At 49.1% G+C, this 26840-nt stretch overlaps 4 protein-coding genes and 1 pseudogene across 4 annotated transcripts; 1 reads left to right on the top strand and 4 right to left on the bottom strand.

Moving 5' to 3' along the window:
* Positions 1 to 402: 402 nt before the first annotated feature.
* Positions 403 to 4581, bottom strand: LOC118514033 (annotated as a pseudogene).
* A 114-nt stretch (positions 4582 to 4695) lies between these two features.
* On the bottom strand, positions 4696 to 10805 carry LOC118514034 (sodium-coupled monocarboxylate transporter 1-like). The gene is given in 9 exon segments (XM_036060510.1): positions 4696 to 5422; positions 5488 to 6156; positions 6158 to 6467; positions 6542 to 6682; positions 7149 to 7303; positions 7384 to 7451; positions 7516 to 7567; positions 7643 to 8191; positions 10650 to 10805. Coding segments are annotated over 8 exon segments (1962 nt in total). The 5' UTR covers positions 10650 to 10805; the 3' UTR covers positions 4696 to 5404.
* Positions 10806 to 11910: 1105 nt separating this feature from the next.
* On the bottom strand, positions 11911 to 17696 carry LOC118514031. The gene is made up of 6 exons (XM_036060507.1): positions 16415 to 17696; positions 14228 to 16333; positions 13862 to 14150; positions 13463 to 13790; positions 13237 to 13391; positions 11911 to 13159 (listed from the first exon to the last, which is right to left on the bottom strand). The coding sequence occupies exons 1-6, from the start codon at positions 16956 to 16958 to the stop codon at positions 12808 to 12810; spliced, it is 3774 nt and encodes a 1257-aa protein (XP_035916400.1). The 5' UTR covers positions 16959 to 17696; the 3' UTR covers positions 11911 to 12807.
* Positions 17697 to 17996: 300 nt separating this feature from the next.
* Positions 17997 to 20187, top strand: LOC118514032 (tubulin gamma-1 chain-like). Its single transcript, XM_036060508.1, has 3 exons — positions 17997 to 18437; positions 18530 to 18732; positions 18810 to 20187. The coding sequence occupies exons 1-3, from the start codon at positions 18389 to 18391 to the stop codon at positions 19929 to 19931; spliced, it is 1374 nt and encodes a 457-aa protein (XP_035916401.1). The 5' UTR covers positions 17997 to 18388; the 3' UTR covers positions 19932 to 20187.
* A 70-nt stretch (positions 20188 to 20257) lies between these two features.
* Positions 20258 to 26601, bottom strand: LOC118514030 (WASH complex subunit 2). The gene is made up of 4 exons (XM_036060506.1): positions 26201 to 26601; positions 25376 to 25468; positions 21186 to 25302; positions 20258 to 21114 (listed from the first exon to the last, which is right to left on the bottom strand). The coding sequence occupies exons 1-4, from the start codon at positions 26201 to 26203 to the stop codon at positions 20969 to 20971; spliced, it is 4359 nt and encodes a 1452-aa protein (XP_035916399.1). The 5' UTR covers positions 26204 to 26601; the 3' UTR covers positions 20258 to 20968.
* Between the last annotated feature and the right edge of the window lie 239 nt (positions 26602 to 26840).

The following is a 26840-nucleotide window of genomic DNA, read 5'->3' as shown; positions in this document are numbered from 1 at the left end:
AGGGACAGGTTGTATCTTATCACCTATTGATGAGCGATAGAAAAGACGCGATGATGAGTAGCAGAATGCTGCTGCTGCTGGACATTGTTCATTTGACTATAGGAGAAACCCAATGCCACCTCACTTTGCCGATGCATAATGAATCGAAAAAAAACGCCGCGGACACTAAGATTAAGATGTAAACAAAACGTTTCAGCTTTCCGATATCACTTACCTGTAAGATAAGCAGTACACAGCAGCTCACAGACAAAAAGGATGGCAAGCAAACAAGAAAAGGATAGATTTCATCCCGAAGCGTGTGCGTGAGACGTCCAATTATATTGTCCAACATTAACCTCGTCCAATTGTGACGAGTTGATCGCTTAAGACAACATGATCGTGTTCGACAAAAGTAACTAATAATTGCAGAACGAACATTTCAGGTTTTATTTTTCCTTCTTGAATCACATAGTCAAATCACGTTTGTGCAGATCAATTCGAAGATTTGCTTCTGTTTTTCTTTCTCGATGCTGATTAGATTTTAAATTACTGCGATCCCTTTTGTACTAAGCTCGATTAGTGTCTACTCCATCTACTCGCTTAAATATTTCTCTATAATATCTCACCATTTTGTCACAGTTTTACCTTGCTTATCTACCTGAACACTGTCGGTATTTTCCGAGCCGTAAGCAACGTTGCTCTCAACCTGTGCATTCGCTGTAGCTCGCATTTCCTCACTAAACATAGCAGAGTTCTTGTTCGCTGTACCATAATAGCTGAAAGATTCTACGGGTAAAAACCTATGTATGACGGGCGAGAGTAGCTCCGGATCGATGTAACGAAGATCTCGTGGTCCTGTGACGAACGATACGATCGAGCCAACGATCAACACTGTCGTAACGCCGATCGGAGTTATCCAGTGGTAAGACAAGCCGATACAAGGGAAACACTCCACTCTCGTCAGGATATATTGGAGTAGCCAAGGTAACGTTTGCGACCAGTTCCTCGATGCATCCTTCCACCGAGACCGGTAGCTTGTGTGGGACAACCTCTCACCAGCACCACTTGCAAACTGACTACCAAGAGAAACCCAACCAGATAGAAGGGCTCCAGCGATGCCTCCGAACAGGGCTCCCTTCGTGTTGCTCCACGGGACCAACATGCCCAGGGTAAAGATACCACCCGTCGTACCATTCGCAATGGCTGCCAGTGTTGCCGATACGATCAGAATTCCATCCAGCTTATCGATGATGAACAAACACCCGAGCGCAGGTGAGCCCCAGTATGACTACGCAACAGCGAACGAAGATGTTTGCCTTGGTCGAGCTAGGATTCACGCGAAACATTCCCCTGAGAATGTCCTCCAGCAGGACCGCTGAGACCGAGTTCAGGATAACCGACATGGAGCTAAGGGCGGCCCCGAACACACCGGCAATAAACAGTCCCGGCATGCCCCGCAGATGCCCCACCGACTGCATCACGTAGTGTGGAAACAGCTGATCGTTCGTCGTCACCAGTCCAACGGTGGCCTGGATCACAGTCGTAATACTTCCCGTACAGCAGCAACCCGGCATAGCAGCAAACGGACACAAACACACCCATCGCTACGGTAAACATAGCAATGGAGCTAGGAAACGAGACAGGAAACAATTGCATTATCATACACCACAAAACTGACTGATAACATAGCGAACGAGCATCCCCTACACACTTACAGTCGGGCTGTCTTCAGGTTCGGCAGGGACATGTAGCGCTGGACCATCGTCTGATTGACCGAGTTGAAGGAGGTCCAGTAGAAGAAGCCACCAATTAGGACGGCCCAGAACGTTTGCCGTTCGTACATGGAGGGGTTCAGGCTGGAAGCAGGGAGGGATAGTTTTGTAGTTTCCTTTTGCACAACATTTGAAATCTTTAGTCCGTGCCCACAATTCAAGATGCGCGCTATTGTTTGGCCTGCTGCCTATCGCTTTCGCTGGTGGTCGATCTTTAGTATCTCGTTTAGGAAGCGACAAAGAAATGAATTAATCAAACTGTTTGATTGATGTGCTTCTCGTATCGATGTGGGAAATTATCTTCGCACGTGTCGACCGATAGCAAGAATCGATCTCACGGCCAACAGATATTTAAGCCAATCAATACCATAACCTGGGGTCAATTGCCAAAACAACGCAACTTGATTTGTGTGTCAAAACTGAACCCTCCACCGTAGCTTCTTAGCTGTTATCATGTCGCCTACACAGCGCCCCTAATAAACCTTAATTGCTGCCTTCTATCTATACGCGTCACAGCGGATGGCCGCCTATCTCTGTGCCCACCTGTAATCTGAAAAGCATGAATAGTAGCTTACTTGAAGAAATCTATCCGTCCACCTTTCACAGACCGATCCCAGATAACGTCCAGGCCACCGATCGCGATCGTGCCAATAACGATGACGACCACCACGGAGATGAACATCACCACTACCTGCCAGGCATCGGTGAATACTACCGCTTTGATGCCACCCTAGGGCAAAAATTAGGTGAGAATTAACTCAGAACTCTCCCAATCAACTCTTGTCGCCGATACATACCAGCAGAGTGTAAAATATGCAGACTATGGAGACGATCGCACCAATAATGTACAAGTTGAACCCAGTTACTGCAACGAAACATTTGATTATTTGCAAAACTATGTAGAGGAATTCAGTTAAGCTTACCTTGGTTAAAAGCTAGCGCAGGGACGTAGATGATCATCGGTAGGAACAGCATCTTACAAATAGTAGGGAGAAGTGGATGAGCACTCTGAATGAGGTGGATTTGAGGAAACTCTTACCTGATCGATCACAAACATCAAGGACGCGATCGAGCGGACGTGTCTGTTAAACCTAAGCTCCAGATATTCGTAGGACGAGTTCAGCTTCAACGAGCAGAACACAGGCAGATAGACGGTGCATACAGCGATCCCCGTCAACACGATCGGTACCACGATCAGCCAATATTGGGTGCCGAAGTTGTAGATCTCGGCCGGAGTTCCCAGAATCGTCACGCCGGATATGTATCCTGCCACGAGGCTCATCGCCACTGGGAAAGCTTTCAACTTCCGCGAGCCCAACAAGTATTCGTCGATCGTGGACGAACTGAACGGACTGTCGGTTTTGTTGATCTCGGCAGGCTCAACCGTTGTTGGTGACGGTTGATTATCCCGATCGAGATCGCTGCTTTCCGGTGTTGCAGAGCTACTTCCTTTAGCTACGCTTGAAGAATCCGAAGTAGATCCCACAGGCAGCCGATAGGATCAGCATCGCACCGAACATGCTGTAGTCCACCACGCCGAACTGGTACAGTTCCCGCAGACTATCGAGCAGAGTGCTTCGGTCAGAACTCATCTGCATATTGGAGAAGGATATCAAATTTCATGCTATAATTATGGCTACGTGGGGACGCGACTCTTTGACGCTAAACACGCTCCTCGTTACCGGTCTCTCGGTTGCTCTCTGTTTACTCTCCTTAGACAGGTGTCACGTCTCATTAACACCGACTTCTATAATTAACACTTCCTACACAACTGTACGATCCCGAGAGTGCGAGAGGGAACGAGCAAACGACCGTTGCAATCGTCAACTTACCTTTTACTATCTTTAACAGCTCCAACAAAAAATCACCAAGTAATCGCTTCCTGCTCGACACCATCAATTTCATATCCCCAACACACACACGACGCGCCAGAAAAACGCACCTCTTTACTGCACGGCACAGCTCACATTGAAGGAAACGCACTTTCCCAAGCGCGCCGAAGACAATTTTTGGCGCCGCAGCGCGTGTGCGTCTCTCGGGAAAACTGCCACTGTGTTGGTGAGCTTACCACAATGTTGATTACTGAGCGGTGTTGGGTGGATGGGATGGGTGGTCCGGGTGTCGCGAAGAGTCGCGAGGTTTATTTATTCACATTGGCATGCCGGCACGCGTGATTCCTAGCGCGACGCCACGTTGTCACGGCGATAAACTAGACCCAAATTCAAGATCGTGCTCGTGCTGCTTTATGATTTGTGATGCTGGTGGTTCTTGTTTAATAATTTTCACAATTTTTCAGTGTTAATTTGGTGAACTGGGTGAGCAAGGAAAAACAGCTGCTTTGGCACGTTACTTTCGCTCCAAAACAACACAACACTCTCACACCTACGCAATATTATGAAATAATATGCGCAATCGCAGTGAAATGCCCGTTTCACACTCGGCAGTGGCAACAACTTGATGTACATTCGGAAATGAAACGAACTTCTTGCTAGTTGGGGACTTTTTTTCAAAATTTTCACCAATGTTTAAGCTTCTCAAACTACATATGTTCACTCACTCACTCACTAGCGAAGCAACTGTAGCCTGTACCACAAGTTGCATCCTTATCAAACGCCTGGACCAGTTTAATTCCTCATCAACCTGTTTGATGAGGTGTGTTGAACCACGGATCGGGAAGACGATAGCAACGAGCCTCTGTTGCGAGAGCGAGATGCATGAAAAAGCTTTCACCAAGCACATGGCAAAGCTTTCAGGGTGAAGCTTATGCATTTGTGCATCCCTTTCTAACCCACCACTTTCACAGAGGGAGTATAGAATTTTCATCGGGGCATTCGCATTCGTTCCACGTTGCTTGGCAACGGCATGATTTTGGCGGGAAAGTTTAAATTTTATCTTAGTGGAATTGTATAAAATATTTTCTTTCGTTTTTCCTTATACAAACAGCCATCGTTATAAATCAGTTTTATTGTATTTTAATCGCTCGCAACACCTATCAACATTAATAAATTTCCACTAAGCACATCCATTCGCCACTAGACGACTTCAGCCTCTCAAACTACCTCAATGGCAATCAATCAATAAGTAACAACAAAAAGTTCCGTACTCAACCCACACACACACTCACCCACGCAGTGCCTTTCTGTTTCACATTTTGCACCAAGGTCTATCACAGATCGTGTAACGATATGGTGGGAAGGTAAGGTAGGAAGAGCGATTGATTGTGGTAAGGTTTGTGGTGTATACGCCGCGCTACATTACGCTTACAAAATCACGTAAATCTTACAAATACTAAGAACGGGGAAAAAACAAAACTCCAAATACAATTACCAAACAATAATCTTCGCACGCGACAAACAAAATTACCTAAACAGTTCGAGTGTGACTTTACCCACCGGTTGAAGAAAGTCCCAGGCAGACACTTTGATTGTTTTGTACACACAGTCTTGCTAGAGCTAAGTAGAGCTACTCCTGGAATGGAGGCAATAAACGCTTCATCATGCCCCTGGTACATTTGTCTTTGCGCTTCTTCAATACTCTCTGGGTCTTTTATGCGTCAGCGTCAGGATCAGATCCATTTTGGCGACCAAATTTGGCACAGGTAGCTGCCATGGGTGTCCCGGATATGTGTTTCTTGATTATGAGTTACAGCTTCATCATCGAGATTTCAGTACCTAGAAACAGGGAGAGAAATATGCCGATGACGTTTCCCCTTAAACGTTGACAGCTTCACACAAACCTGTCCATTTCGTTCCACCGTCGAACCGTACGGGACACTCCCCGTCGCAGCCGGCACGTTTGTGTGAGGTTGCATTTCTTCGCTAAAGATCACAGGACCCGCCGTCGAGTTCTTGCTCGCCGTTCCAAAGTTGCCGAACGATTCCTGGGGCAGGAACCGATGGATGACCGGTGAGATGAGTTCGGGGTCGATGTGACGTAGATCTCGGGGTCCTGTGATGAACGATACAGCCGTCCCCACGATCAGCACCGTCATCACACCGATCGGAGTGATCCAGTGGTACGATAGCCGGTACAAGGGAAACACTCCACTCTCGTCCGGATAGATAGGATTCACCATCGTGACGTTTGTGATCAGATCCTCAATGCATCCCTCCACCGAGACGGGCAGCTTGTGTGGTACGATCTCGCCAGCTGCACTGGCAAACTGACTTCCCAGCGACACCCAGCCGGACAGCAATGCACCCGATACACCCCCAAACAGTGCGCCCTTCGTATTGCTCCACGGAATCAACATTCCCAGCGTGAAAATTCCACACGTTGTACCGGCTGCGATCGCGGACAGGGAAGTGGCCACACTCAGTATACCACCGAGTTTCTCAATGATGAACAAACATCCCATAGCGGCTAGCCCGAGCACCACCACACTACCGCGCACGAAAACGTTCGCCTACAAATGGGCTCGGATTTACCCGGAACAATCCCTTCAAAATGTCCTCCAGCAGAACCGCTGAGGTAGAGTTTAGTACAACGGAAAGCGAGCTAAGGGCGGCCCCGAACACACCGGCAATAAACAGTCCCGGGATGCCTTTTAACTTCCCAACCGATTCCATCACGTAGTGCGGAAACAGCTGATCGTCCGTCGTCACCAGTCCAACGGTGGCTGGATCACATTCGAAATACTTCCCGTACAGCAGCAACCCGGCATAGCAGCAAACGGACACAAACACGCCCATTCCAACCGTAAACATTGCGATGGATCTGTGTGGAGAGAAGACTCGATATAAATTACTGCACCCAGCAGCAGATAACAGCACCAAGGAAACGGCTCTTACAGCTTCGCTTTCTTCAGGTTCGGCAGGGACATGTAGCGCTGGACCATCGTCTGATTGACCGAGTTGAAGGAGGTCCAGTAGAAGAAGCCACCGATAAGCACCGCCCAGAACGTTTGCCGTTCGTACATCGAGGGATTAAAGCTGTGGGAGAGAACGAGAGGATTATGTTACTAAATATGATTGATCGTATGGCCTAATCGAGTGACTTTCGTAACGCCTAAATCGCGAGCAATTACTGTAAAATCTCTACAAACAAATCCTTTCATCATAAATCTGGAACAAAATTGACAGACGATCGTTAAATCATACTGCAACCAGCACCGGACTTTGCACGGTGACTGTTTCGCAAATGCCAACCGCTTGCTACAATAAACCTCGATAAGTACTGTTTGTTGCAGGAAACGTTTTCGCCAATTAGCCTATCTTATCGTCTCGTCACGTCTCGGCAAGGTAATATAACCCCGAAAGTCGCTCTTAATCTCTTCCCTCGTGCCGGAGCCAGCCCGGCAAACTGTTCTGCATGTAAGGAGGCGACCATATGAAGGACACTATCCATCGCAAGTTTTACAAGGCCTGTTGATAAGACTTATAGCAGGCAGCATCTTACTTGAAGAAATCTATCCGTCCACCTTCCACCGACCGGTCCCATATGACATCTGGTCCACCGATCGCAATCGTGCCGATAATGACGACCACTACGACGGAGATGAACATTACCACCACCTGCCACGCATCGGTGAACACGACCGCTTTGATACCTCCCTGAAATCATTACAGGAAAAGGGGGAGAAACAACTTAAAATGCTTTTCTTTACAGCTACAATCTACGACGCGCGACTCACCAGAAGGGTATAAAATATGCAGACGACGCACACGATCGCACCAATCACATACAGGTTGAAGCCAGTTACTAAAACGACGATCAGCAATGGGTTAGTAGATGGTTCGGGGCTTCCCGGTAGGAAAATACTCACCTTGATTGAATGCCAGTGCTGGCACATAGATGATCATCGGGAGGAAGAGAAGCTGTGTGCGATAAAAAAATCGGATGAATATTCATGCCTGAATGAATGCATGGGAATGTGCGCTGCAATGCCCTACCTCATCAATAACAAACATTACAGACGCTATCGAGCGGACGTACGAGTTGAATCGTAGCTCCAGATATTCATAGGACGAATTTAGCTTCAACGAGCAGAACACAGGCAGATACACGGTACAGACGGCGTATCCCATCAGCAGAATCGGTATCACAATCAGCCAATACTGTGTCCCGAAGTTGTAGATCTCCGCCGGAGTTCCCAGTATCGTCACGCCGGATATGTATCCTGCCACGAGGCTCATCGCCACTGGGAAAGCTTTCAACTTGCGCGAGCCCAGCAAATATTCATCCATGGTAGATGATCCGAACGTCGTCTTGGCCCGACCTGCTCCAGAGTTGGTCACCACCGTTCTATGAGCACTCTCGTCATCGCTGCTACTGCTCTCAGGTGTTTCCGCATCGCCACCCTTGTTTCGTTTGAAGAATCCGAAGTAGATCCCACAGGCAGCCGAAAGCATTAGCATCGCACCGAACATACAGTAATCAACGACACTGAACTGGTACAGCTCCCGAAGGCTTTCCGCCAGTGTGCTTCTCCCGGACGCCATCTGTAACGGAAAGGACATAAAGGATATCTATGAGGGAGATTCAATGTAACCGATTCTAAGGCTTCAACAAGAGCAGAGGGTCCTCAATCCTCCCACGGTTAAACCCGCCACTAAATCGATCGATGACTAATTGTCTTCCACACACGTTAATCTCTGAAGACACAGCTAAATAACGCTCGCTTCCTTTTCCAGGTTTCGCTTATCGGACATCACTGTTATCATCCGCAGCATGACAATCGAAGGCGTCGATGGTTTAATTCCTGAGCGCGACATATTCCGGCGAACTCGCTTTGGACCGTAGGCCGCGGAACGACGAATAGGTCGAATTGTTCGAACCTTTGGACCCGAGCCGTCGACACGCGATAACGGACAACCGCGGACGGGTGTGAAAACGTGCCATAAAAAAATAAAACTGCGTGAAACGGTGTGTTCAAATGCGCGGCTGTGATAAAGAATCATCATTGCCCCACCGGAATAATATTGGAGGCATGACTAGACGAATTGCACCACCGGTGGCTTCCGGGAGCAATCAAAGCGACAGCAAGATCAGTAAACGAGACTGAGAACTCTTAAAGCTCCTGCAGCAGTTCCCGAGTACTGACGTAAATCGTACCGGACATTAGCTTTGCCTCGCCCACTCCTCGTACGAGACACCAATTAGCGAAACAATTATGAGAGAAACCTGGGTGTCTAATTACATCGATGGTGCCAGTTGTTGGTAAACTCTCGACCCTGTTTACACCCACTTTGGAGGAGACTTCAACTGGCTTTCAATATGTTTCTTCAATTATTCGACGTCAGCCCTCTCGCTGTGGATGTCGCAGGGCTCGTTCTCGTTGTTCTGCTAGCTTCTAGAAGTGTCCGATTGGCAAATTTGCAAATAATACACAATTATATTTTCGTAAAAAGGCAATTTACATAATCTTCCTTTCTGAACCGGTTATTTCCGACAAACATAAAGGCTAAATCCACTCTACACCAGCATCGACCATCCTGGAGACGCGCCGGAATCGGGTCTCGAGGGCATAATGTTTGTGCTCGCTCTGTTTGTGTACTGTGGTGCGGGCTTACCAGCAGTGTGGACTTTGACCACAAACCTCCCGGAGGCGCGTGTGCGTTTCTATTAGCGTGTGCGTTTCCTATTGTGTGACGTGCCCGATTCGCGTGATGTCGATCGACGATTAATTCGCGTCGTCTCGCATAAAGGAATGTGTTTACTTTTCACTTGGACAACCATCGCCATTATCGCCACAAGCTGTAGAGCACTTGTTTAGACGACCGCCGAGCGGTAAACAAACCGACTGACCCCCCTCACATTTGGTCCCTCGAAAGGTCGCTCGACGGCCCGTGCTGTTTGGAAGAAGAGGTACACTTCGATTCGATTTCTTCGGTTACGCATTCATTGATATCGTCACGGGGTCAACCGTAAACTGAAGTGAAGGTTGTCACGGTTTCAATATTCCTTGCTTCAGCAGTCTGGGTGTGTGTGTGTCTCGGGGGATCATCGATTGAGAGCCGTGTTATGCACTGCTGCACTAAACTGGTGTATTTATAGTGAATGCACTCGCATCGGGGCACTTTTCGAGGGGGAACGCCGAACGCGATTCAATTGTCTCCGATGAGCTTCAGAATTCGATCGCTAATCAATCACTGGGTGATCTTGCACTAATAATACTATTTAGGCACAATGTAAGAACAGCGATGGATTGCGATTCTGTGCGCTGGTTGGATGAATTCTTCCCACCCTTGCACACGATGCACTACGACGATTGGCGAAGGTTGCTGCCGATTTATCACACCGCGCCGCGCTAAGTCTCTCCCGTGTACATCGGTGTGACGCACTGGGTGGGTGGGTGGATATTACACTCATCACCACCCATCACACCACGATGCGAGTGCGCTTCGGGCGAGAGGTACGGGGATTAGAAGATAAAATATAAACATCACGCCAAAGTGTAATACATTCCTCGCGTATAACCGCAAACCCCCGGACGACCCCAACGATAACGACGACGAAACGATCAAAGGAAGCGACACATCATCTATGCTCTTTTTGCTGCAATCGACATTTCGATATCGAAGCAACCAGCGCCTGCACCTGCCGTGGTGACGTTTTTTGGTGTAAGCTTTTAAATCGTACCATATCTCCTATCAACAATTACTTTCACTGGCCAGAACGAACTGCAAGCACGTGGAAATGCACTGCGAAACTTGTGCCACTAATCGAATTAATAAACCCCTAAACTGATGTGTAGAACGATCTTATGCTACCTTTCACACAACTGCACCAGCAGATTGCTAATTCCGCAAGGACGGGCACACGTAACTCTTTTCCGGGTTCGGATAACGCACAGAACCGTTCGTGTACTGCAAGCGGTCCAATTCCTGCTTCGCACACTGACCGCTCGAAAGTACACCACCTTGAGAGCAACGCGATAAGCAAAAACGCGACCTTTACCTCACGCTTGGCACGGCACGTTCGATTCGGTTCGAGGTGCCGGTGTCTCTGTTCGCTCGAGCGCGCTGACGGTCTGACCGACTGACTGAATGAGTCGGCTCGGTTCGGCTCGGCAGTAGCAGTCAGCAATAGCGTAGCGGTGGAACAACAAACAAACAAACAAAAAATCGCGACACCCAACGAGGGGCGCGAACGCGTATGCTCGCGGACGTCTTCGCCACGTGCTCGCTGGTAGTAGTGATGCGTTCCCTTGCCATTCGCTGTGGCGTAGCATTACTTTGCGCCACAACAGCCACCATGCACGGGGGGGGGAGAGACATTATGCAACGTAGCACAAAGCATGAAGGAGGACGGTAGCCGATGGACAGCTCCCGCTCGCAGAGCAGACATTATGCTGACGGAGCAGTGTGCCGTATTTCGTGCACCAGTTTCATGGTTTTCTAACATTAAACACATTACGGCCGAAAAATGCAAACCCAAACGTACTGATGCGATGTGGCACCATTGGCTGGAACCACAGCAGCACTCTCGATCGGGTTGCACACGCTGGACACTCGCTTCAAGCTGTTTCAGTCGATCGATTCACAATTTTCCTTAATTAGAAGCCCGAATATAGACACTGAATTTAGTTATTTGCAATAGAAATGGCCATGGTAATGACGACGACACGGAGCGTACGACAAATTTTAGAAAGTCTCTAACCAAAACAAACAAACCACAGATGTTTTGACACTTGCGGATGACACTATGGGACAAACGCAGTCAAAATTTCATAAATCACCTCTGGTGCTGCTGCCGGTGATAACACCAAACGATCCGCCTGTAAAATCACTAATTATTTGGCTTTCTTTTGTGCAATTATTTTAATAAACAACAGCTGAAGTGTTTCAAAATCAGCGTTAACCCACTAACACTGGCATGGCAGTGAAAATGTTTTCTGATATCCTGAACCGACCGTTTAGTGAACCGGTTCAATTCATTTGAGCCTATGCGAAACGGTTATTTTCCTTGAAGATACTCGTGCTGATGGGTGGCTCTACGGTGTGTATTAGTAGATAGTGATAATATTCATTTAACCACCCAGTAGCACCCGATCGTGCCCGAGCTTCCGGTTCCATTTCTTTCTCTCCGTCCAACCTTTTTCCAAAAAACCAACCAACACAAATGCCAAATTAATCAATTAAAATATATATATACTTTTATTTATTGTAATCTTCTCATGCAAAAAACATTCACCGGAACGCGAGCAATGGCGCTCTAATTAGTAAGCGAGATCTTGAGGAGGCTTAGTATCACCCTCTTTATTACTCCATTTTCCAGTTTCCTCCCCGCGTAGAGCACACTTCCTCAGTTCAGTTGCCTAATTTCGTTATTCTTTATATATTAATTTTTGCTTTCCTTTTATCCGTTCGCGTCCATTTACTACCGCATTGTTTGTCAAACGTTGCGGTATACCACCACGATTATTATGTACAGTATCCCACATACACATAATGCTTAACGGATCACAAACACACACACATCATACTTTTAGCGCGGGCAAACCAACACCCGCCATAGAGAAATCTAACCGAACATCGATTAGCAGAAGAAACGATAGAAAGGAACACAATAAATACTAGTTTGAACATTGTTCTACAACACTTTCCTATTGATGCCAGACCGCAGTTTGTTTCCCCAAGGGTTCACAATTATCTTATCATACCGAAAGCAAAGCATTTCGGACCAGGGGCCAAATATGCTTGTGTGTAAATATTTCAGCTGCAACACACTCACACATGCTGCCACATTTGTCTACAACGATCTGCTTGATGCGGTAATGGATTCATAGGGAAAGGACACTATTCTTGAAATAAAAATAAAAAATAAATCGGAACCGGTCGGTCAGTCATCCAAATTTAGTACCACCACATATTTGCGGTAGATTGAAGCAGAACGACAACAAAAACAAATACATGAAAATGAAATAGTCCTTCAGATATACGTTCGATAGCAATCGAAAGCAGTAAGTAAGCGCAATACAAAACGGCTTACAAATACTTATTAGCTTGCAAGTCCGTAAACAACGTCATAAAATAGGAACAAAAGAATCAAACAATAATCCAAGCCTTCTCCCTTCTGACCAACCAACCAACCCCGCCGAAAGCCTCTGGTCTCTCTATCTTTTACCCTCTTCCACCATATACTCATCGATCGCCTTCACGGTCAGGAATTGATCGCTCAAAAATACCAAATCACGTCCCCCGTTCCAATGGCCAGCGTTGAGAATACGTTCGCGCGGACGGTACAGATCGCTGCCACCACTGTCGTTACTGCGCAGCCGGCTGTAGATGTGCAGCGAACCATTGTCCGCACGCTGCAGATCCTTCTCCAGTCGCTGATGGTTCGTCCAGCAGACGGTGGGATCGTTTAGACTGATCGTCAGCAGTTCTCCACTGTCGAACGTCAAACAGTGGCGATGGCTGGCATTGCTTTCGTCCAGTGACCACTGTTGGCTTTCACTGGTAATACTGGAAAGGAGCGCAATTTAAGCAATGGAAAGGTGTTTAACTATCTTCCGGGTGTACGGGTCATATCCGGTTCTTACCTCTTCGAAGCAAGGGCAATCTCGTAGCTGTGCGCAATGTACCACGTCGCTTTGTACAGATTGAGGGCGATCACTTTCATCAGCCGACGGTTATGGCTCGTCGCAGGATCATCCGGTGGGTGCATTTGCAACATCAAAAGCGTGTTGTCGTTGTTCTGTTGAATTGGACAGGGGAATTTTTCATTCACACTTTTCCTGAGCCACGCACGGCAACAACAAGACTTACCTCTTCAATGTGTAGGAAGCAACAGACGTTTATTCCTAGCTCCATCTTCATGTCGACCGTGTGGAGGATAAACCCACTCTCGTAGCACCAAATATGGACGGTGGTTTGTCCCATCCCGATCAGCTTCTTATCGTTGATGCATTTCAGCGTCGTTAGCTTCTGCTTCACGTTCATAAAGTCACGTATGCAGGCCAGCGTTTGCAGGTCCGCCGTCAGACTGTACTTGCAGAGACCGGTGCGTGACTCGAGCTCCGATACGTGCTCGTGCCAGCAGATGAGAAAGTCGCGCGTGTTCGGCAATGGCATAAAGCGGATATCATCCAATGAGCTAGCAAGAAATGGGAAACAGATTTCGCTCAAACAAAAGCCCGGATGAAGGCGAATTTTACGCAAAAATACCTTTTGACTGTGTCCAGCTGGAACGATTTCAACCGCACCAGCTCTTCGTACTCATCCGAACCATTCTCCTCATCGTCCACGCTGGCGGCGATCGGTACGTTTCCCTCACTAACCTTAGCCACCTTCGCCACCGGCACCGTGTCCAGGAAGTACGCATTCACGTAAATCGACGCTAGTGGGCAGATGCGCGACTTGTCGTCACTCAAATTTCGTGCCCTCGGTTCCAGATAGATCGGATCTTGCTTGTTCAGCACGATCCGATGCGCGTTCTGCACATCCACCTCCGTATCTGTGCCAAGAACAGGGGAAAAAACATTGTAAATTCTGCTTCAGCGGAAGAAAATAGAGAACATCCAGAGAACATACCACGATTCCAGCGCCGAATTTGAGCTCGCCGTTGCCATTCCTGCTTCACGCCGAGAAAAACGCTCAATCTCGAGTAGCGCCAGAAGCTCACGAGTTCCTTCTGCACCACAACGAGCTGTTCGTCCAGCAGGAACAGATGCAGCACTTCACCATCCGCACGGTTCAGTGGGTTTCGCATGCGCTTGCCTTCATTGACAACCGGCACCGGGGCTGGTGCCTGTTCCGGGGGAATGCTTTCGATCGTTTGACATTCCTTCGATCGATTGCCAACCACCTGCTGCTGTTCGTGCATTTCCGCACTGGTGGAGCTGCTGACCGCACTGTCAACCGAGCAGCGATGCCGGTGCGCTGAGCTTTTGCCCTTCTTGGTCATCAGGGACGTAGACGTGGACGTTGAAGGTAGCGAAGAAGATGCAAGCTGCTGCTGCTGCTGCTGCTGCAGATCGCCTTCGTCTTCCTCGGGATGATCCTTATTCACCTCCTCTTTCCCTCGTGACGGATTCCTTTCGACTGGCGCGTCGGTAGAAAGCTTCTTCACCACCGCCGTTGTCCTGCTTCTCGATTTGGTGAGTGGCCGTTCGTGAGTGCCGCCATTTCGGTACCGTATCACTTTGCCACTTCGCAGCGAGCTACTGAGAACGAGCCGTCGAACGCCTCGCAAACCACTGCTGGCAATAATCGACGGATGGGTTCTATGCTTGGACGTTGGCTTCCGTTTGCTTTGTTTCACTTTCGGTCTAGGCTTCGTCTTCGGTTTCGCCGAATGTACCGCTTGGATGGGGGGCGGGTTCATGCCTGTGCTCGATTCACTCGAACCAACAGCACCGGTAGCAGCAGCCCCACATTTATCACCCTGTCCATCGGGTCCGATTCGCTTTCCAGCCGCCGTCACCTCAGCCGTTCGAAACACCGGACTAATGCGAAGATACTGCAAAAACTTTTCCCGCTCTTCCTCATCGCGACTGAGAAGATACGCGTACGGGTTAGATTTGTACCGTCCACCGTCAGAGCAGGACAAGGATGGATTCGATTCTTCCGTACGCGCGCCATCGGGTGGTTCGCTATCCGTACACGCCTGGTACCGCGTTGGGAGTTTGTAGTAATTTTTCCTCATCAAAATACGCACCGGAATCGTTTTTTCGAGCAGCTTGATCGGTTTATCGATTTCTGGATTAACTTGACTTTTCCGAAAATCCAACCCTTTATTGTCGTCGTCCGTCCCGAGCAGAAGCGTTGTCGTCATAGGGGTAGCTATGGCTGTGTTTGGTGAATCCACTGGTGCCGCCATCGCATCATCAGTCGGCCGTCTCTTTTTAACGCCTCTCGACAGTCCCGAACTGGTGGAAGGACCATCTGGCGTTGCTGTTGTTGCTGCTGCTGCTGCCGCTCCGGCCGTATCGTCCAGCGTGTCCGAATCGTCATCGCTTGAACCGTCAGCTTCATCGTAGTAGTAGGGACGCTTGGCACACGACCACGAGGAGCTCGTTTCGATCTGCGCCTTGGTGGGAATCGAATGTAGCAAATCTTCCGCCGTCACACGCCACTGATCGATGCGATCCAGGTGCGACATGGGCGGTACGCTTTGGTTGATCTTTTGCAGCATCAGGTCAAACTCGCTCAGTGCGGTCGGTTGACCGTCGGCCGACGTTTGCAACCTCTGCGCCAAACTGGGCCGGGTGGAGAAATGTTTCGACCAACCGGAACTATCCTCATCACCGTACGAGTTGGCCATCGAGCTTGCTTCGACCGCATCTTCCGCATTGCACGTTAACAATTCTTGGCCTTGCAGTTGATCTACCGCCGGTTCTTCGCAAATCTCCATATCGTCGCCGGTTTGCGGTGGTTCGTTATCAACTGCTTGCCTCCCTGAAACGGGTGCCGTCGCTGTTGTTACATGACGTTCCTTCTTTCCGGCGGAATAAGTGACACGTTTTCTGCTTCCGTCCCTACCGCCGCCGCCACCACCATCTGAGCGGGAGGCTTCCTGCTCAAGCCGAATTTTGGCAATGCCGAAGGTCATAAGGCTTTCCTTATGAAACGACCGTCTGATGATGCAAGACTGCGAATTGTTGAGCCGGCTGGCAGCGACATCTGTAGTATGGCTTACTAAAAAAAAAACAGTAGAAAAACGAATTACAATCAAACATTGCTTCTTTTTTGTTTGTCTGGGCCTTCCACGCAACTTACAGCTGTCCGTTCGCAAGGGTTCGTTTCCATGGCGATTTGGCAAACCAATACGCAGTCGAATATCCTCCACACAAATCACGGGACGCAGTGCCGGTGACAGGCTGCCCGAGCCATTCTCGGAACTGCTCATTCGGGACACGGTCTGCGAGGGCTTTTTGTTGTACGTTCGATGAAATATAATATTACTGTTCTGCGGGCTGCCAGTTGCGCCGACGCCGCCGCCGATCGGCGCTTCCAGCTTCATGGCTTGCTGTTTTAGCGATGAAGATGCACCGAGCGACGTGCTGTGGATTAGTCGTCCGTACGCTGTCGATTTCATTTGGACCATTCGGCGCTGGCTGCTCTTGCTGCTGTTATCATTTTCGTCCGTTTCATCCAGCTTGTCTTCCCGGGAACATTCCACCTCGTCGTCGTCTTCTTCCACCTTCACACCCTTCTCTTCTTCCTCCACAATGCACTCCACCGGGGAGGAGGGATTGCTGCTTCTCGTCGATTTCGCCAATCCTTCTTCCCCGTCGTAGTGCTCCAAGTTGATCGAATGCATGGACGCTGCTGCTGATGGTCTATTGTTCTCAACACTCTCTCTCTCTCTCACACACACACACGATGGGTCACTTTCTTCTTTCACACCGCCCCCAACACTTGTTCTATAATGCCTTGCGCCCTCACACACAAGCTACGCCTTTTACACTAATTCTTCGTATCGAAAACATGGCACTGCATCAAAAACGGGAGCTGCAAGCAGCACATACACATTGCTCAACTCTACACACAATCGTCGCCCACACACGCATTCACGCTGCGACACACAACACACAGTTATTGGTGCTTTTCGGTACCACGCAAAATTCTACCCGAACCAAACACGCACCCGGCCTGATGCTGTTGATCGAAATTCCCAACGCTTATCCACGCGTGGCCTGCGTTTTCATTCGACCAAAGCGCAATAATCAATTGCGGCCAGGGAAGTGCTTCGTTTCCGGGACAACGCTGTACGGATAAGGATTTTTCATTTCTATTCGCTCTTCGCGTTGCTGTTGCTTGGCTCTTTCTCCTGCGCTTCACATTTGGACTCTTATCAAACGCTGATTGGATTTTCTTCACCTATCGTTGCTGAATGCCGAGCGCAAACACATTTTTATCACACACCAGCCGTTCTAATCACGTAGTTACCAAAAATAAACGAAATCACAAAGGGAAATAGTGGTCGGAAAAAGCATCTACACCAGTTTGGCCACCTTACTTTTTTCCACCATGACTGCGGCACTGTGCACACTAGGATGGACGGGTTTCAATTTGTGACTGTTTTTGATTCGACGCACGAAAGTGGTGTTTAACGAGATTTAGGAACAATGTATGATAATCTCTAGATTCTATAAATACGTTTTATTAAATTATCATGATATATCGCTGCCCGCAAAAAGTTTTCTTACGGAAAATGTGAACCGAAATTAGAATAAATTACGCAAATTGAATAAAACATACAAACGTCTGCAATACGCCAGTTGCTCGTGTTCAGGGCTGCTTAGCATAACATCACGACAACTAACGTCAATCGACCAAAACGATAAGTGGCTGCAAAACGTCATCGCTTGTCGTTAATTTTAATAAATCCCTAAATTTTTGCAAGATTTTTACGGAAAATTCGTCTGAAAAAAGAACAGCAGCAAATATCACAAGAGAGGACCGATAAATATTATGCTTTGAGCATCATTTCATGCAATGTATGCCCTCCAGCACAGCATCTGTGGTGCAGGATAGAAACGATAAGTCCGCAAACGATATTATTTGAAAGCTCCATATACAAACCAAACTCAGTGGAAAATTGAGCGCATTTTAGCTTGTTTTTGTGTGTTTGCCGTTCGGTAGCGGTTTGTTGCATCTGTTTCGATCGCATCTGGTGTGACCAACGAACCATTTCCGATTGTTGGGCTTGTTGTAAGAGCCGCCGACTCGTCGAAACATATCCCAAAGATGCCAAGAGGTATCATTACGCTCCAGCTGGGCCAGTGCGGCAACCAGAGTAAGTACCGGTAAAGCCACCACCGAAGGAACAACAGCCACAATTGGATGATAATGGGGACTTTTGTTTTGTTGTGGCGTTTCTGCTTACAGTTGGTTTCGAATTCTGGAAGCGACTTTGTCTCGAACATGGAATATCTCCGTCGGGAACGTTGCGCGAGTTTGCAAGCGACGGTATCGATAGGAAGGATGTGTTTTTCTACCAAGCGGATGATGATCACTACATTCCCCGGGCGGTTCTGCTGGATCTGGAACCGCGCGTGATTCATTCGATCATGTCTTCACCGTATGCGAAGGTAAACGCCCAGTAGTATGCTCTTAACCAGGACGGCAATGAGAACACTCTTCTTCCTTTCTACCCTTACCATTGTAGCTGTACAACCCGGAAAACGTATACCTGTCCAAGGATGGTGGCGGTGCCGGTAACAACTGGGCTTCCGGGTTTAGTCAGGGCGAGAAACTGCACGAGGAAGTGTTCGACATTATCGACCGGGAAGCGGACGGCAGCGACAGTTTGGAGGGATTCGTGCTCTGTCACTCGATTGCCGGCGGTACCGGATCCGGGATGGGTTCGTACATCATGGAACGGCTGTCCGACCACTTCCCCAAGAAGCTCATTCAGACGTACAGTGTGTTTCCGAATCAGGACGAAATTAGCGATGTGGTGGTGCAACCGTACAACAGTCTTCTGACGCTACGACGGCTGACTAGCTGCGCCGATTGTGTGGTGGTGCTGGACAATACCGCCCTGAACCGTATCGCGACCGATTGGCTGCATCTGGAGAATCCTAGCTTCGCCCAAATCAACACACTCGTGTCGACCATCATGTCCGTCAGCACGACCACCCTGCGCTATCCCTCGTACATGAACAACAACCTGATCGAGCTGATCGCGCCCCTAATTCCTACCTCCCAGCTGCACTTCCTCATGACCGGCTACACACCGCTCACGACCGAATCGGACACACAGTCGGTCCAGAAAACGACCGTGCTGGATGTCATGCGGCGGCTGCTGCAACCGAAAAACATGATGGTCTCTACCGGGCCAGATAAAACCAACCACCATCGGTACATTTCGATTCTGAACATCATCCAGGGGGAGGTCAACCCGTCCCAGGTGCACCAATCGATTCAGCGAATTCGAGAGCGCAAGCTGGCCCAGTTTATTCCCTGGGGTCCGGCCAGCATTCAGGTGGCACTGTCGCGCAGCAGTCCGTACGTACAGAGCAGTCACCGGGTGACTGGGCTGATGTTGGCCAACCATACCAGCATCTGCTCGCTGTTCGAGCGGGCCCTCGGGCAGTACGATAAGCTGCGCAAGCGAGGTGCATTCCTGGATCAGTTTAAGAAGGAGGACAAATTTAAGGACGATCTGAGCGAAATGGACGAAGCGCGCGATGTGGTGGATGCGCTCGTGCAGGAGTACGAGGTGGCCACCAAGGAGAACTATCTCAGCTGGCATGCGAGCCGCGCAATGGGAGGAACGAATCCGTAGGCAGCGGAAAGCATTCATTAACTCAATGGTTTTAACTAGATCGTTACTTGAGCGGCAGGCAGGAAAGGTATTAGTAGCGTCGGATAGGAATCGCTTAGCTAGGACACGAATGGAAAACAGGGCTCTCTACCTACCGAGGAGAAGAATCTACAGATTTTAGTGAATGCGCGAAGGGAGGGAGGGAAGGTTGTTGAGTAACATACTTAAGTATTTCTGTGCCAATAAAAACGCTTCATTGGTATCACACACACACACACACCTGAGCTACCGTTTCGCGTGCTTCATTGATTCTTTCGACCGGTTCTTTGTTCCAGTAATCGTGCATGTGTGTGTATGGATAATTCATTTATTCTACTTACTTTGTTCCGACCATTTTCTACACGCCTTCTTCTTCCTTTTCTTCCATTTCATAAGGATTTGTAAACTATAAAATTTGGTTAACAACTTCTTCTCACACCTGTTCTGCTGCCCTATGAGCAGTTGGAAATCCAGCCAAAACGATAAGCAATGAGTGTGTGTGTGTGTTTGAGAAGGATGCATGAGGATAACAAAACGAGGATACAAATCTAAATAACACGCGCGTAATGGAATACTTGTTTGCAAGAAAGCTGAACGTTCGTTACTTTCCTACCAAAGCTCCGATAATATTCTTTGCTACAAACTCAACCGCGCTTCCCCGATACGATATGTATTCCGATGGTAGGTAGAAGGCGCGGCACTGAATAAGCTAAGCAACGCAAAGATGGAATGTAGATTAACATACTCTGGGGCAAAACGCTAATGCAATTAAAATAAGGAAAAACGGTGCTAGCGGAACATGGGACCGGAAAACAACTTCGCCTGCACAACTCCACAATTTCGTTGTTGCTTTATCTGACTAGATAACAATAGCCGCAGCGGCGGTAGCAGTTTGCAACAATCATAACCACCAGACCTCGTGCAGCTCTCTCTCTCTCTCTACCGAACCGCTCGTTCGTTTTGCTTTGTGTTGCGAATTGCACGTACAAACCTAATAATACCCGGAGGCTGGGAACAGCTCACGAATCGGCTAACAGATCGGCCAAAGGATCGTCACCACCCGTTCCGGTGGTGGTCGTTGTCGGCCGGGTTACTGTGGGCGGAAGTGATGGCCTGCCGGTCTGTTTCACTTGCTGCTGTTGGCTTTGAGCTTTTGCGACAATTCCTTGGGAAATGAGCAAAAATTACAGCTAGCTGAATAATGCACAACAGCTCAAGAGCAGATGTGATACTTACTGCTTTTACTACCAAACAGATCATCATCGCCATCACTGTCACCGTCGTCATCGTCAAACAAGCCTCGCTTCTCCGTTTTTGCACCCGTAAGCTGACCAACGATGGACGATTTCTTTGCCGTTCCGAATAGATCATCGTCTTCACCCTCGTCAGCCTCATCGTTCGAACCGAAAATACTTCGAGCTGGAACATGCTTCGTTGCCTCCCGTACCGGCGCCACACTCTTCTTCACCGCCCCAACTCCCTTGGCGGATGGGAGCTGTTTGAAAAGGTCATCATTATCCTCCCCGTTACTATCGCTATCGTCGAAAAGCGATTTGGTCGCGGGTTTCGCCGTTCCCTTACGGTCCGAAACGATTGGCAACGGTTTAGCACCTTCGGTACCGTCCGGTAGCACTAATCGCTTCGACGGATTACGCACACTAGCGCTCAGTCGATCGACAAACGGATCCGCGGGACGTTTCTGCGGAGGATCGAAGCCCACCTGCGGTAGCCCAGCCTCACTGTGCTCGATCTTGCCTTCCGATCCAACCACGATGCGATCATCTTCATCTTCCAGCGACTTGGAGCTGTTGGCGGTTTCCAACGAGGAGCTCGCCATTGCCGCGGCACGCAGGCTGTGCCTTGAAGGAGGTTTCCGCATGGTAGGAATTCTTGCTCGTCCCTTGTTTAGGCCTGTCAATTTTTTACTACCAACAACATCCTCCGATTGGGGCGATTTTTTATCAGCCTCCTTCACGCTGCCCGTTACGCTAGGAAGCTTCTCCGGCGAAGAGGAAATATTCACGGCAGGTGTTCTTCTCGCCCCGGGCAACAGTGCTGCAACGTTGATGGCAATTTTGCTATTCAACTTGTTAACCTTCGAGCGGGTGGGTTTGACGGCCCGATCCACCCGACTATCTTCAACCATCGGCGGTAGCGATGCAGGAGCCGGACTATCAAACAATCCCTTAACAACCAAACTGGAGCCAGCGCTGCCGTTATCCGGCTCATCCGGCGGTGGTTCATCGTCGAACAGATAGCGCGATCGATTGTTGCCCGATGGAAGTCCGGTCGGTATGAAGTTAAGCGATTGTGTTTCGGCCGAGTAGGGAGAGGTTTCGTCCTCGATTGGGGGTAAGGTTGGTTCACTCGGTTCGACCGAATGCAGGTTTCGGTGCAGATCGTTGCACGCCGTTGCATCGTCCGTCTCGTCACCATCGTCCGGCGGTGGAACGTCATCGAAGAGACCGATTGGGCTGAACGTTAAGGCACTTTTTGGTTCAGACTTGGCTGCTGCAGGGGGCGTTATGGGCGGTTCCACTGGAGGGGTTGTCTCGTTCGTGTGGAGATAATAGTCTATATCGTTTGCTATCATCCTATCCGGGGCAGGTTCGTCCGGTAGTGGCATTGCTTCCAATTCTGGCTTTGCAGGTTCAATATCACCTTCGATAATTGCTTCGTTAGAGGCGATTTCCTCTTGGACTACATTACTGTTTGCTATTGCTGTCTCTAAAGTTGGTCCAGAAGAGGGTTCAGTGTCATCACATGGTGGAGGTTCGCTCGCGCCTTCGCCGCCAGACTCGGCCAGGCTTTCGAACAGCGAATCTTTAGAAGCAGTGGCAGTATCTACCAGAGGATCAGCAACGATCGAGACGTGGCTGTTGCTTTCTTTTTCGATGTGGCTAACAGATTCTGAAGCGTTCTGAGTGCTGTTATCATTCGTCGTCGCTGTTTCTTCCACGTCTTCGGCATTTGCCACATCAATCTGTGTTGGTATATCCAATTTGTCCTTTGCTTGAGACTTTTTACTCTCATCTTCGATCGTTACAGCAGGTTTGTTTGTTGAAATAGCTTCATTTTCGGCCACTCTTTGTGTGGTACCAAACATCGCATCGTCCTCGTCGCTTTCCGAATCCGAATTGAAGATGGATTTCTTCAGTATCATGCTGCGGATGCTTCCTGTAGCTGCTGCTGTGGGGGCTTCTTTAACGACAGGTTGAGACTTTTCCGGTTCCGGTGATTGCTTGCTTGGAACAAGCTGACCGTTGGAAGTTGACTGCTGTTCGGCCGTCGCTTCTGTTCGCTTCTCTGTGTCTTCTACACGTGTTTGAGTTGCATTTTTCCCAAACAATGTATCATCATCGTCTGACGGTGGTTCATCGTCAAATAGAGACACCTTTGCAGCGGAGGTCTTAGCCTTCTGCAACAACAACGATGCGACCGGCGGCTTTAACACATCATCGTCGGAATCTGCATCGAAAAGTGATTTACCGCTACCGGGTGCGTTACTCCCGTCCGTCTTACTCGCTGGACCGCTTCTTTTCAACGCCTCTAACTTACTCTTCAAAATATTGGACGATTTGCCAAACAGTGCCTCATCATCGTCGTCATCCGCCTCGGAACTATCACTGAAAATTGACTTTTTCACTTTTGGTGCAGCTTTTGGTATCGTTGGGTCGGCGGAAGGGACCGCTTTGGCGGAACTTCCCAACAAAGCCGCCTCGTTCACATCATGCTCGTCCGATTCCGAATCATCAAAGATGGATTTCTTCTTAACCGCGGGCAACCGATCGGCTGGCTTGGGGAGCGTCAGCCGACCGGGACTGTTCTGCGCTGCTCCTTGTAGTGGAGATTTGTGTGTTTTCGTTTCATTGCTCCCCACAACAATCCCATCGTAATCGTCCTCATCGTCTTCGGCAAATAGATTGACGGCCACCTTCTCCCTACTCGGTAGTGCCGAGCGAACAGGCTGGGCAGGTCTTTCGGAAGGATATGCCGCCTGAAACAGCTGGTCGAACTCATCAACCGGTGGTTCATCGTCGAACAGATTCGTCTTCGGTGCTGGACGTAAATTATTGCTAACCACCGGCGGACGAGCTGCTGGAACGGTTCGAGAACCATCTGGTGCGGCCTGGTCTGGCTGCTGCTTTCGAAAATTGTTATTCAGTTCATCGACCAGCTTCGTCATTTGCCCCGGATTCGTTACACCGGCAGGTCCGGCACGATTTTTCACAGTCGTCCGGTCGGGATTATTGTTGCGCACATTGTTTTCCCTCACCACGTCCTCATCTTCGTCACTTTCGATGAACAGATTGATCGTTTTTCTCTGCTCTGGTACTGCCGTCGCGTCTGGCAGCGGTTCCTCCGGCGGTTCATCGTCGAACAGATTGACGATCTTTCGTGCCGGTTGTTGCGCGTTTCCTTTGAAGAACGTCTGGTGCTTCGTGTCATTGGCTGGTGCTGTTTGACGTGGCTGTGGTGTTGGCGTAGGCATCGTAGGTGGTTCGTCCTCCTCCGGCGAGTCATCAAACAACCCACGGTCGCCCTTGCTCCGAACAGCTTTCTCTTCGGGCGGCTCTTCGGGAAACAGACTGGGCGGTTTCAGCCGTGCACTAACGTCCGCCGGTATTCCACGCCCTGCCACAGCCGGAAGCAGCGATCGCGGCATCTTTGACGAACTAGCAAACGAATAGACGGATGATCCATCGTCCCCGGTGATGCTGGGATCGAGCGAAGGGGCCCGCTTTCGACCTTCCACGCCCCAGATGGAGCTTTCCGATTCCGACGGCGTGTGCTGTTTGCTGTTCGGTTGCGATGGAAACATTCCACCGTCGTCCGTTTCGCTCGGCGACTCGGAGTACTCCTCCTTCCGGTCGGAATCGTATTCGTTCTCGTACGGGTCCAGTCCCACGTGCCAACTGTTTTGCCACTCCTTCGACCCTATTACGTGCGGCAAAGACCGAAGGACGGAAGGTGGGAGGTGCATTACCGTTCCCCTAACAGACGGTGGATATTCGTCGTCGCTCGAGTCCGAAAGTGGTAGCGGATACTTTTCGTACGTTCGGTACATTCCTTCAGCAGATCGTTCCACCGCCAGCTGAATCAGATCGTCGAGTGTGCGTTCGTCGCCCTGTTTCTGTGCTGTGTCCGTTCGCGGTTCATCTACCTGTTGCCGGCGGCGTCGCAACCCGTAGAAACTTTCATCGTCTTCCTCGACCCGGTTTTCGACAAACTTCACTTGCTCGACGGCGGAGAACTGATTCGTTGCGTTCGCCAGCTTCAATTCCGACTGTTTCACTGTCAGCATCAAATCGTTCAAATTGTCCCTCGTTTGTGCCGCTAAACTTTCGACGTTCTGAAAACGGGGAAACGATAGGATCACTGGGTTAGGGTGCACTGACTACGGGTGCGCTCGCACGGGAACTTACCTTCGCGATCGACACCATGTACTGCAACAGTTGGCCGTCCGACTCAAGTGACCAGTTCGGTGCACGCTTGCGAAATTCATCCGGCGTGAGTGCCTGCAATAGAAACGAAAACGTTATCACGAATCTGCGCACACCAAGCCAACCGAGTTGAAACCGATTGGCTTTCAATTAAAATGCAGTTTTGAACGCCACTAAAATCAACCGAACCGAACTTTCCCATGCCCACCCTCTCGCCTCCCCTCCTCTGTGGAGGCAAATTTAAGCTCCCGAAATCATGTCGTAAATCAAAGCGCTTCCACTGCCGGAAAGGCACGGAGTGCATGTAGAAAGAAAACACAATTCATAAAATTTCCTCCACGGTCCAGGAAACAAATGGAGTATCAGCCAGCCGGGCTGGTACCGCGGGCTGGTGCTGTAAATATACTTGCCACCACCACCACCACACCATCACTACATAAGACCGAAATCACTTTCGTGATTAGCTCGATTGGGCGGTGGTGTGGATAGTATGACGCGAGCTCCCGTTTCTAAATGATAATGATTGAATGAGTTAACGGGGGACTGTTTACACCCGTTCGCACGAACATAGTAGTCGGGAAAAGACGCACATCTCGCCATGAAGCAACATATCAGCACAGGGCCTCCTACGACTCTTCAGAGTGTTTATGCATGAATCACTGCGGATGCTGTGTACGACGATGATGATCAGGTGGGAACGAGCGGACAATGTTTCTTATCACAATTCTCGAACAGCACCAACGGAAGCAATAACACAAAAAAAACATCCTCAATTACCCATTTCCCTTTTGCAAACATATACCGTACCATCGTGTTTGGCCACTCTCCGACGGGCTCTTGCACGCACAATTCGATAATATTCTTCACAGAGTGCGCGATGTAACGCGATCACGGTGCGACTTTATGTTGCTTCAATGTTGCTATCAGAGAACCATTTCGGCTGCAGTTGAAGGGCTGCCTTGCTCTGTGTCTGCCCTGACGACGGTGATTACAGTTTATCTCCGGGATGTGGGTTCGTTGCATCAACGCACATTCGCTACTTCGATGATGGCTACCACTAGGGGCTCGATCAACGATAACACAAATTGTAAATAAAACTCTAATAATATCGCTAGCGTATTGCAATGATCATCCGCACTTAATGTTTCTGCTAAAAATACGATTAGTTTTTGTTGTTTGTTGCTACACTGTTTTGTATTTTCGTTGCGTATTGCCACTTTGTAAATCGGCTGTCAATCGGCGATTGCGTTGGTGTGAGTGAGCGTGTCTATACTGCCTGGTTCGGATGCCAACTTCTGGCGATTTGAAACTTATCGTGCAAAAGCCGTTACACTTATCGTTTATTGTAGAAAAATGCAAAAGAAAAACAGAAACCGAATAATCAAGACCATCGATGATGACATTGATAACATTAGCAATATGTTGCAGTAGCTAATTTCACTAAAAT

Source organism: Anopheles stephensi, chromosome 3, assembly GCF_013141755.1.
Source record: "Anopheles stephensi strain Indian chromosome 3, UCI_ANSTEP_V1.0, whole genome shotgun sequence".
NCBI classification, from domain to species: Eukaryota; Metazoa; Arthropoda; class Insecta; order Diptera; family Culicidae; genus Anopheles; species Anopheles stephensi.
This window is presented reverse-complemented; position numbering and strand designations above follow the sequence as displayed.